General features: G+C 37.1%; 1 protein-coding gene across 5 annotated transcripts in view; it reads left to right on the top strand.

Annotated features, from left to right (window-relative positions):
• ARFIP1 (ARF interacting protein 1) overlaps positions 1-12,410 on the top strand; it is a 101,682-nt gene that overhangs the window by 75,424 nt on the left and 13,848 nt on the right. For all 5 annotated transcript variants that reach the window (XM_082727325.1, XM_082727322.1, XM_082727324.1 and 2 more), the window contains one exon: positions 1,062-1,236. In XM_082727325.1, the coding sequence (XP_082583451.1) occupies positions 1,062-1,236 (175 nt within the window). The remainder of the gene's footprint in view (positions 1-1,061; positions 1,237-12,410) is intronic.

Raw genomic sequence — 12,410 nt, 5'->3', positions numbered from 1 at the left:
TGATGAAGTCCTGTGTCAGTCTTCCTGCTCAGCGGGGAGCCTGCTGCTTCCTCTCCCTCTGCCTGCCACTCTCCCTGCTTGTACTTTCTTCTGTCAAATAAATAAATAAAATCTTTTTTAAAAATAAAAGGTGAAATAGTTTTTATTATTTTAATGTGACTGCTAGAAAATTTTAAGTTACAGATGTGACTTGCATTGTATTTCTGTTGTGCCTTGCTGGCCAGACTATACTGTCAGGGCTGCTGGCCCTCAGTGTAACTTCCTTTTTACCAGTTCAAGTATGTCATCATAAAGTCTGCTATCTTCATATGCTTTGCCTTATTGGTATTAATCAATTCCTATGTGAGATACGTCACTTGATCTTGTTAGCATTAGGTTTTGACATCTGTTTTTTAAACTGGTTTTTAAATTTTGAAAATTCTATTTGTAATTAATACTGTACTTTGGGAAGAATAGTTCATGAGGGCGCCTGGGTGGCTTAGTGGGTTAAGCCGCTGCCTTCGGCTCAGGTCATGATCTCAAGGTCCTGGGATTGAGTCCCGCATCGGGCTCTCTGCTCAGCAGGGAGCCTGCTTCCCTCTCTCTCTCTCTCTCTCTCTGCCTGCCTGTCTACTTGTGATCTCTGTCTGTCAAATACACAAATAAAATCTTTAAAAAAAAAAAAAAAAAAGAATAGTTGATGAGATTAGTAAGGAGCTCCCCCGCCATGCTTATATTAATAGCTCTTTGTATTAAAGAAATACATGATTTTAAAAGTATAAGATGTGGGTCACCTGGGTGGCTCAGTGGGTTAAGCCTCTGCCTTCTGCTCAGGTCATGATGGGATTGAGCCCCGCATCAGGCTCTCTGCTCAGCAGGGCACCTGCTTCCCTTCCTCTCTCTCTCTCTGCCTGCCTCTCTGCCTACTTGGATCTCTGTCTGTCAAATAAATAAATAAAATCTTTAAAAAAATAAAGTATAAGATGTAATATATATATATGAGAATTATCTATTCATGTAGCACATGAGACTGTCATATACATCCAGCTTACAATATGCTTCACTTACTCTGTTCTTTCCAGGATAGAATATGATGCATATCGCACTGATTTGGAAGAACTGAATCTTGGACCACGTGATGCCAACACTCTGCCAAAGATTGAGCAGTCACAACATCTGTTTCAAGCACATAAGGAAAAATATGATAAAATGCGTAATGATGTTTCTATCAAGTTGAAATTTCTAGAAGAAAATAAGGTAAATTTAGTCTTTACCTTCTGAGATAAATTTTTATGGACTTTAAAATAGTGTCACCCCAAAGAGAGATAAATAGAAAGTTTTTTGTTTCTGTTAGCTCTCTTTCATTATAGTTGCACAATGGAATTCCAGCTATAATAAGTGTTGGAGTTTTTAGAAGAACAAAAAATATATTTACCTTTCTGTCATAGAAATCATCATGAGCCCTACTGTTCCAGTCTTTCACTTGTAACAGTTGGCAAAAATTTGATGTTCAACCATTGACCTTCAGATTGGAGTTGTTTTGGGGCACCTGGATGGTTCAGTCGGTTCAGTTGGTGGTATCAGACTCTTGATCTCAGGGCTGTGAGTTTGAGCCTGTGCTGGTTGTAGAGATTACTTTAAAAAAGTAAAATTTGGGGATGCCTGGGTGGCTCAGTTGGCTAAGCGGCTGCCTTCGGCTCAGGTCATGATCCCAGGGTCCTGGGATTGAGTCCCACATCAGGCTCCTTGCTTGGCGAGGAGCCTACTTCTCTCTGCCTCTGCCTGCTGCTCTGCCTACTTGTGTGCTCTCTTTCTCTGTCAAATAAATAAATAAAATCTTAAAAAAATAAATAAAATCTGAAAATGAAAAAATAAATAAATAATAAAATTAAAAGTTACATAGTGATAAATTCTGCTTTGAATATTTTGAGACCTTTTTATTAATGATAGGTACAGATTTCAGAAAGGAAAGAACATTCTTCCTAGTAACTGGTAAATAAGGAATGATTAAAGGGTCCAGCTATGAGCTATAGTTAGCATAACCTAGAAGAAACAAGCCAAGAAATCAATTTTCCACATTATTTTTGTATAACATGAACCCATCTAAGAACTAGAACAGTAAAATCTGAGATGGACCTGCTGTAGGCTCCTCTTGGAGACAAATTCATACAGTAACAGGCTCCTGAGTTTTAGTTTAAGTAAAGGACAGCTTCCTGTGTTTAACTTTTTTTTTTAAGATTTTTTTTTTTTTTTTTTTTTTTTTTGAGAGAGAGCACGCATGCTCTGAAGCCCAGTGGGGAAGGAGAAAAGAAGAGAGAGAATCTCAGGCAGACTCCCCACTGAATGTGGAGCCTGAACCAAGGCTCAATCTCAGAACCCTGAGATCTTTGAAATCAAGAGTCTGACGCCAAACCAACTGAGTCACCCAGATGCCCCTGTGTTTAATGTTTTTAACATGACATACATATTGAGTTCTGTGACGGTGATTACAATTCTGGAAACAGGAGACCCAATAGTGGCATAGCACAAGAGTCCTGTGGAGATGGGATCTTTCTACTGCATATTGGTGGTATTTTCGTGCTTTTCATATCCTCTGAAGTCACAGTAGGTCTTCAGATCTACTTTCTTTAGGTACCCTCTTAAAATTATTCTTCACTTGTTATTGTCTGTTGATATCCTCTTGTTTTCCTTAACATTTTTTTAGAAACTCTTCTGGCTACCATAAAAGCTGCAGAGTATTACATTTCCTCAGGATCTACCAAGTCCTGCACTACCACTTACTTTTTTTCGCTACATCGGGTAAAAAGTATTTCCCAAAAACCATTACCATGGCAGTAAAAGAAACCTTAGCAGATCAGACAAATTGCCCAGCATTATTCCAAGAAGAATGCAGTCTTCCAGCATGCCGTAGCTGAGCATATAATGTAACATTCCTTTTAGTCCATTCATATATATCTGTGTAGATGTCTCTCTCTATGGATATAGATGTAGAGAGAGAGATCAGTTACATGGCTTAGCATTTTAATAGATAGGAATATATCAATACTTAGATGTAGATTTATATTTTAAATATAAAAATATTTTTACATATTCCCCTATAATAGATCAGCACTATACAGGATAGGGCTAAGTGAAGTATGCTAGCTAGCATTTGAGAGGCTTTATCCAAAGCTAATTGGAAAGGAAACAAAGGAATTCATCTAATTTAGGCATTCAGAACCTCTTCAAATAGAGAAATTGATTTTAGGAAATCTATAAAATGGTAATTGTGTTCTTTTGGAATCTAATGGTATTGTGTACTATTCTGGGGATAATAAGATTATGGGTAATTTTTGTTTTCTGTATTTATTTCTATATTTTAGACGGTTGTGTTGCCTTTATAAAGAGGGAAAGAAATTGGGGTGCCTGGGTAGCTTAGTTGGTTAAGTGTCCGGCCCATGATTTCAGTTCAGGTCATGAGCTCATGAGATTAAGCTCCAGGTCACGCTCCACACTGAGTGTGGAGTATGCTTAAATTCTCTCTCACTCACCCTCTGCCCATTCCCCGCCAAAAAAAAGAGAAAGTAATGTTGAAAGAATCAGTATCCTAAGGCAAAAGATACTTTATTAGTCCTTGCCAGCATAAATAAAATAGGAAAATTATGCAAGGATAAATAAACAATGGCCATGTGATTGTCACTTGTCTTACTTACTATAACTACTTTTGAGACTTAGGAGACACCCAGACACCCAGATGTAGACATGAATCAGAGAAGGCACTTTTTATTTGTCAGTTACTATGCATTCTACATACATTCTTTCACCTAATCCTTTTAACAACCTTCCTACTTTAATTCTTTCAGTAAATAGTAGTGAATACTTTGTATACTGGGAATATGTCAGTGAACAAAAAAGACAAAATCTCTGTCCTTTTGAGGTTTACATTTTCATGAATCAGATGCGCTTGTCATCTGTATTTCACAGATGAGTGAATTCGTTTTACATCACCTTCTGTGTTCATATATGCCCTTCACTTCTGATCTTTTGAACCTTGGTCTCCCTGATCTGTCCACTCTAAAGTCGTTTCTCATTTATCAGGAAGAGTTGACATACCTAGGCTCTAGGAGAAGTTCTAGATTCTGGGAACATCAAAGTTAGTATTTGAGCTGTGGAAATAGACTGAAGAACTGATTTGGGGCCTGTCTCCATCTAGTGCATTACTGCCTAAAGTAGCCGTGGATTGTATCTGAAAAACAGCTTTCGTGCTAATGTGAGAAATAGAAAGGAGGTACAGAGGCGGCGGGTAGAACAGAAATTGTGCACTTCTCTGCCCTTGCTTGGCCTCACTTGTTTTACGCTGTGCTGGGCTCTGCTGTGCCCTAGAGCGGAGCAGCTTAGGCTAATGAATAGGCAAGGTGAATTGTATCCTTTGTAAAAAATTCCAGATTAATAATGTGAAAACCTGAGTTCCATACCCACTCTTGCCTCCTGCTTATTTCATGATCTTGGACGAATCTCCAAGCCTCTGTATTTTCCTCTGGAAAATGGGCGTAAATCATGCCTTGTGTTAGGTGAGTGAAAAGACAGACTGTCCTCTGTTAAGTGTAAAGTATCATTCACCATTATTTGTAGGATTCCTACTGTGTGCCAGGCTCTTTGCTAGGTGAAGGGATAAAGAAGAAGGAAGATAAAATTCATGATCTAGGGAGTTACAAAAGCATAGGATGGGCTTGTTTTCTAGAAGTTATCACCTTCGCACCTTCCCATGGTGGCTTTTAAACTTAACCTGTATTCTGCCTACTTTGTTTCATGTTTGCTGATATGAGCAGAAATTGACATTAGAAAAGATGTGGCAGGAGACATGAACTGTATTTCAGCATATTAATTTAAAATACTGAATTTATATCATTTGGCATTAGTTAAGCAATAGTTTCTCAGTAGCAAAAGTAGTGAATTAACCATAAAGGTTCAAATCTTCAAGGAAATCTTTAAGAGACAGGACTTCAGCCTAGCCTTGAAAGATCAGGAGGACAGGCCTAAGAGAAGTGGGAGGAAAACTTGCTTGGCAAGGGCAGTGGCCCACATGTACAAATAGAGGAACGTTCGTGTTTAGCCGAGAAGTAGACTACCATTATGGGACATAACCTTGACGTGCTTTAAAGGAAGAGAGAATCAGAAAGGTAATTGAAAGCCACATTATATTGAGCCTTGATCCCATAAAGATTGAATTATAGCCTCAAAAAGGTGCATACTGAGCAATGAAAGACCAGCCAGGTTTATAAAGTTTTAGTGTCTGTCAGATGCCTCTCATAACCAACTTTATGTAGTTGGCATTAGAGAATTTGTAAAGTTAGGGGGCTTCTGGATGGTTCAGTTGATTAAGTGTCTGCCTTTGGTTCAGGTCATGATCCCTGGTCCTGGGATTGAGCCCCCACGTCAGGTTCTTTGCTCGGGGGGGCTTGCTTCTCTCTGTCCGTCTCCTGCTCCCTCTGCTTGTGCGCTCGCTTGCTTTCTCTCTCTGTATCAAATAAATAAATAAAATCTTTAAAAAAAGAAAGAAAGAAAGAATTTGTAAAGTTAGGAGTAACAGAAAAAAAATATGACTTAACATTCTTCAGGCACTATAGCTTAAAGGCAGAAAGACAGTAGAAGCAAACCAGTGAAAAATTTCTTAGCCAAATGAGAGTCTGACCTATGGTTATTGCAGTAGCAGCAGAAAGGAAAGAATACAGTGATTTCAAGGCTGCGTGGCAGGGGTTGGAAACCAACAGAGGAAGCTAGTTTGGCTGGAAGGGGGTGAGGGATGAAGAGTGGGTATTTGTTCCATTTAACCTCGTGTTTAGTTTGAGACGATGACAAAATACTCACATGGAAATAGTTGGTAGGAAGTTAATGATGTGAGTTTGCAGTTTGGATGCACAGGGTCAAGGCCTCAGAGATAAAGGTTTGATAATCATTGCCTTTTGAGAATAACGGTGTCGTATCTTTTTTTTTTTTTTTTTTAGATTTTATTTATTTATTTAATAGATTTTATTTATTTAATATTTATTTATAATTATTTACTATTTATTTATTTATTTAACAAGTAGGCAGAGAGAGAGAGAGGAGGAAGCAGGCTCTCCGCTGAGCAGAGAGCCCAAAGTGGGGCTTGATCCGAGGACCCTGGGATCATGACCTAAGCAGAAGGCAGAGACTTTAACCCACTGAGCCACCCACGCGCCCCTGTCATATCTTCTTTTGATGTTTTTTACTGTAAAAATGTTTTAAACCTGCCTTTATTCTCAAGGATTTATGTTCTTAGAGAGTCTAGAGATAGTCTTTGTTTTCAGCTTTCCACAGTTGTCAGTAACCTGAGTTTCACTTTGAACCCTGTATTTGAACCCTAAAATACAATCAAAGAAACCCTGTTCTTTTTATCTTATTTAACTCTTGAAAACTGTAGAGATAATATTGATCTCTGTCACTTTAAGCAATCAGTAGCTCTAATTTGGATGAAGACAGATTCATGAGAAAACTTTTTTTTTTTTATTGTTAAGCAGCCTTTTTACCCTTTTATTTTTAATAGCTCTAACAAAGGGAGGAAAAAGCAAGCCTTTAGGCCTAGAAACTGTCTGTCATCCCTGTTTGCTTTCTTGGCAGTGTTAAATGCCTCAAATCTTGTTTTTCTCTTCTTTTGTTGAACTATAACTAAATTTGTACCTTAATATCTCCTTTATACATAGTTGTCAGATAACCTACTTAGCATTTGGATTTTAACATAATATAATATACTCTTCCTATTTCTTAAATATTATGTATTGAATTTTTAAGAACATAAGTTATTTGAAACTTCATTGAGTGTGCTAGTTTGTAATTTGATAATGTCCTGAAGGCTACTGCTTTTTTTTTTTTTTTTTTTTTAAAGCTGTTTTTACAGCTTTTGCGGGGAGGAAACTTTCTTTAGGTTCTCATTTCATGGCTTTTGGAGTGTCTTCCCATAGCAACACTTCTTTTCTAAAATGAGAGGCCAGATAACCAAACAGCTAAAATGGTGCATAAAGTAAAAGCAAATAATCACTGAATAAAGGACTAAGAAACATTCCAGTGACTGTTGTAATAAATTTTCATAGCCAAACATTGTGAGACTGTTTTGTTTGTTTCATTCTTAGAACTTTTAAAAAAGATTTTTTTTTTTTTTGAGAGGAATTGAAAGGTCAAGTCTTAGCTATATTTTAGAAAATTGATTTGTTATATGTCCTTAGTCTAAACTTCCTTATCTCTGACAAAACAGAGGAAATAGGTGTATAAAATACACATATTCCTGTGTTTGTGCTGATAGTGCACATATCTCTTATGTATAACTTGCTCTTAATGGAGAAACTTGAATTCTTCTATTATGTGAAATCCATACTTTATCCACCCACTGCTAAGATACATTGTGTTTACATTTAACCTAAACAACTCTTATTAATCTCTGATATTCTCTTCCTTGTTTTACTAAACGACATTTGAGTTGCGTAGCAATAAAAACAAAGTTAATTAGGCTCTTCTAATGTTTCTTTTCATCATTCTTTCTCCTTTTCCACACCTTTGAGTAATGTAACATGAGCTATTTTGTGACTTAAGACAGTTTATTTACCTTTTACTGTTCCTTTCATGGTTCAAAACAAAATAGACACTACTTTAGTAAAGTGAAGAAAATAGACATTTCTGGTGTTTTGTAGACTTTGTGAGAAAGGTACCGTGCCTCCTTTTATGGCCCTCGTGATGCCTAGCAATGATTTTAAATATATAGTAGTTATTTTAGCAAATGTGTTTGCATTTCTTCCCAGAATTAGAGGCACACTGCAGGGAAGAGAAAGAGATGCAAGAAAATGAGAGTCGGCCAGGACAGAATAGAAGGGCAAATCCTGATTACTGCATTCTTTGCTTTAGTGAGGGCAAAATATACTCTCTCAGAAATGCTACTTTTTTGGTGCCTGGGTGACTCAGTGGGTTAAGCCTCTGCCTTTGGCTTAGGTCATGATCTCAGGGTTCTGGGATCAAGCCCCACATAGGGTTCTCTGCTCAGCGGGGAGCCTGCTTCTCCCTCTTCTCTCTGCCTGCCTCTCTGCCTACTGGTGATCTCTCTCTCTCTGTCAAATAAATAAATAGAATCTTAAAAAAAAAAAAGAAAGAAAGAAAGAAAAGAAAAGAAATGCTGCTATTATCTGCAGTGTATACTGTTGCATGGAAAGAGGAAGCAAAAAATTAGAGAAAAATCTGCACATGAGTGTGAACAATTCATGTTTATTTTTTTAAAACGTTTTATATGGCTTAGAATCACATAAAATATGAAAAAATAACTTAAGATTACTATTTCCTGTAAGATAACTATAATTCAACTTGGGAGTACAAATCTCATTTCAGAGCTACAAATGCATTAGAGGAGAAAAACCTGAATGTATCAAAAGATTCAACAAAGCATGGGTGGCTCTGCTTTAGTCTCAGGTCATGATCTCAGGGTTCTGGGATTGAGCCCCGCATCAGTCTCTCTGTTAAGCAGGGGGCCTGCTTCCCCAGCTCCCCACCCCACCTCTCTATTTGTGATCTCTCTCACTCTCTGTAAAAATAAGTAAATAAAATCTTTAAAAAAAAAAAAAAGATTCAACAAAACAGCTTAGGGTATAAATAAAAAGAATCTTGTTAACTTTTTTATATTCTTATCTTAAGAAAGGTGAAATATACTCTTATTTTAAGTTAATGTCAGGGGCGACTGGGTGGCTCAGTCAGTTAAGTGTCTCAGGTCATGATTCCAGGATCCTGGGATTGAGCCCCACATCCTGCTCCCTGCTCAGCAGGGAGTCCACTTGTCCCTCTGCCCTTCTTTGTGCTCTCTCTTTCTCTTTGTCTGTCTCAAATAAATAAATAAAATCTTAAAAAAAAAATTGCGGTAATGTCAGCTAAGCAGCTATAACCGTAAATGAAGGGTTCTTTTTCCTCTCTTATATTTCAGTGACTTGAGGATGACAGTGGGGACAGGAAAAGATGAGCCAGACTTGGGAATATATCCTGGACACATACTTGATTAATATGGTTGGACTCTTTCCTGGGCGCATGTTTGATTAATATACTTAATTTAAATATCTTTTTAAAAATCACAGTCATTCTTAATCAGGTTAATGAAAAGACTTGTTTTCACTCAACACTATGTTTCATATATAATCATAATATAATAGTATTCCTGTATATTAGGATTTCTTTTTTACTATACTCTTAATACAGCATTTTTTCTAATATATTAAAAAGTATTTCATGTGTATCTTATAAAGAATTTAATTTTTCAGAGAGCAGTATATGAAGTAAAATGGGAAGCAAGAGAAAGAGAGAATACACAGACAATAAAACACCTAGAACAAAGTAAACGTTCTCATGTAATATGAACCAGCTATATATGTAGTTGTGATGATTCAGTGACTGCAAACAAATACTATAATAGGAAATACTTGAAACCCAGTACATTCTTTTAAAAATAGGCTATAAATGTTTGGGAAAACTTGGAAGTCAAAGGTATTCTTTGTTTGCTAAAGCTTCTCTTTGAGAGGGAAAAAAGTAAACCTCTAAATTTTAAAGATGGATATTTCTTGCCAAATTTTAAGAAGCATGTTAATCATTACTTAATATGTACAAGCCCATACATTCTTAAAATCTCCTTCTCCATTGTCAAAGGAAAAGGACCTACTCTTGATACTTTTTAATTATTCATACCAATCATTTACTATCATCTTTACTTCTATAACTGGAGGTACAAACAGTTCTCTTGGTATTTGCTCATAGGTCAAGTGAAATTACGTTCCACAAGTAAAAGGACCCTACTGATTCTAAATAAAAAATTAACATTTATGGACTGAAGTGTGGAAGTATGTATAATAAGCAACCTCAACACTATGCCAAATATGATTACCTACATTTGGATTTTGTGAAACATTCCCTTATTCATGCACCTTTACTTCCAGACTTCATTCCTGAGTATATTTCATCATATAATTTCAGGTTGTTATTCTTTTTTTCATTCAAAATAACAAACTTTTGTCAGATCTATATGTGTACCAGGAAGAGTTCTGGATATTGGTGATACCCAGTGAGCAAAAGCAAAAACAAATTCTACCCTCAAAGAGTTTGTAGCCTAATAAAAATAAAACAACCGTGATCAAATCATACCAAACCTTGTATATAAAATCTAGGATGTGACCAGTGCTCTCAAGGAGAGGTACATGGTTCATTAAGAGTGGCTAGGGCAGGCTTCCATGAGAGAGTGATGTTGAGCATTAACTAGATAAAGTGAGAAGCAAAGAATATTTTTAAAAAACAGCATGTGTAACAGCCCTGTGACAGAAAAGGGTGTGGTGTGCTCAAAGAACAAATATGACTAGAACCAGTGCAACTAGAGCATAGAGAGATGACTGGGAGGCAAGCAAAGGCCAGACCATGCAGGTCTTATAGACTACATTAAGGAAAAGTTATTTTAGTATCGATAGGAACCCATTGAAAATATTCTTGGTAAATGGTAAGTCTGAAGTATGGTCCATAGATGTTAGAACCTAAAAGTAAATATAATAGTTTAGATGAGATGACGAGAGCTTGTTTAGGGTGGTGATAATGGAAATGGAGTGAACTGAAGGTGTTGAGAGATACTTAAACAGTAAAATGAAAATACATATATAAAATACTAGGAGCAAATTGAGTCCTTTACTCATCAAATATTCATTGGTTGTTTTTCAGGTGCGAGAGTTAAATAGTAGAAATATAATGGTCTTGCCATTATAGAGCTTATGGTCAAGTAAGAGAAATAGGCATTAACCAAATAATTGCATAAATACAAACTATGACAAGTGTTGTAAAGGAGAAATTGAGGAGTCATGTGAGTATACAGAGGGGACTTGGCTTGGCATGGGGTATTGTGGAAGCCTAGAGTAAGTGACATTGGGCTGAGCTCCAGAAGGATGTAAAGGAGCTGACTAAAGGTATGTGGAAGAAACAGATTTTAAATGGAAGGAATAGAATATGGAGTTGAAGGGGGAGAGAGAAGTTCTTAAGCAGGCTCCATGTCCAGTGAAGGAGCCCGACTTGGGGCTCAATCTCAGAACCCTGAGATCATGACCTGAACAGAAATTAAGAGTTGGCCAAAAAAAGAGAGAAATCACAAGTAAGTATAGAGGCAGGCAGAGGGGGAAGCAGAGAGCCCAATGCAGGGCTCCATCCCAGGACCCTGAGATCATGACCTGAGCCAGAGGCAGAGGCTTAACCCACTGAGCCACCCAGGTGCCCCTGCATATGGATTTTTTAAAGAAAAATAATTGTTCTATCATAACAAATTTTGATGAAGCTTTTCTGTTAAGTTTATAAACTGTTCTTAGGTACATAGGATCAGAATTTTTATAAATTGTATAAAAGATTGAATTCTTAATCTTAAAAAAAGAAGTTTTCCGAGGTGATCTAGAACCATACTTATGATCGAAAACTATTTTGTGAGTGTGAACAGGCCATTGGTTTAACTGTAGGTTTTTGTTGCCTAGTGTCCAAAGGCCAATGAGAACAGGGGCACCTAATAAAAGGAAATATTCAGTTCCTTAACTATTCTTCTATACCTAAGTTAATTTTTTTTTTAATATTTTATTTATTTGAGAACAAGCATGGTGGGAGGGGAGGAGCGAGAGGGAGAAAGAGTCTTAAGCAGACTCTGTGCTAAGCACAGAGCCTGTCTTGGGGCTTGATCTCAGGATGCTGAGATCCTGACCTGAGCCAAAACCAAGAGTCAGACACTTAACCCACTGAGCCATCCCAGGCACCCCTGTACCTTAACCTTTAATTTTTATCTAGGCGCTCAAATGCTATTTTGAATGATTTGTGGTACTTAGTATTTCCTCTAGCAACTTGAAAGTTTAAGTTTCTTTCTTCCCCTTTCGGTTACTGTGCTACCATGGCTTTCTCCAGTAAAGCACATACCATACTATGCTGTGAGTGAATGTTAGTGTGTTTCTTTCCCTAGATGTAAGCTGCATTGGTGCACCTGCAGAGCATTTCCTTTCTGCAGCCAGTGAATTGGTGAACACTGATCTTTGAGTAATCTGCATATGGAGGAGTTCTCTATAAGTATTTTGTGTATCTGTATGTATATCTATCTGATCTGTGGTCTAGATGATCATATACCAGTGTACAGATGATGACACTGATGTTCAGAGAAGTTGAACAATTTACCCAGTCTCAAAACCAGATCAGGATTCAAATCTAGATCTCTTTCAAATCTAGATCTCTACAGCCCTGCTTTTAATTGACTATGATGCTATAATGCTGCTCCAAGTAAGGTTCTTAAAATAGCAGAGGGAGAAGATGGTAGATGACAGAAAACAGAAGCCATATTGGTCATATCGAAACCTGAAGCTATTGGAAGGAAGGGAGGAAGGGGAGGGAGCTAATGCTGTGTAGAACAAAAG

This window comes from Mustela nivalis, assembly GCF_964662115.1.
Source record: "Mustela nivalis genome assembly, chromosome: 4".
Classification (NCBI taxonomy): domain Eukaryota; kingdom Metazoa; phylum Chordata; class Mammalia; order Carnivora; family Mustelidae; genus Mustela; species Mustela nivalis.
Note: the sequence above shows the minus strand (reverse complement) of the source record. Positions and strands in the feature narration are given on the sequence as shown.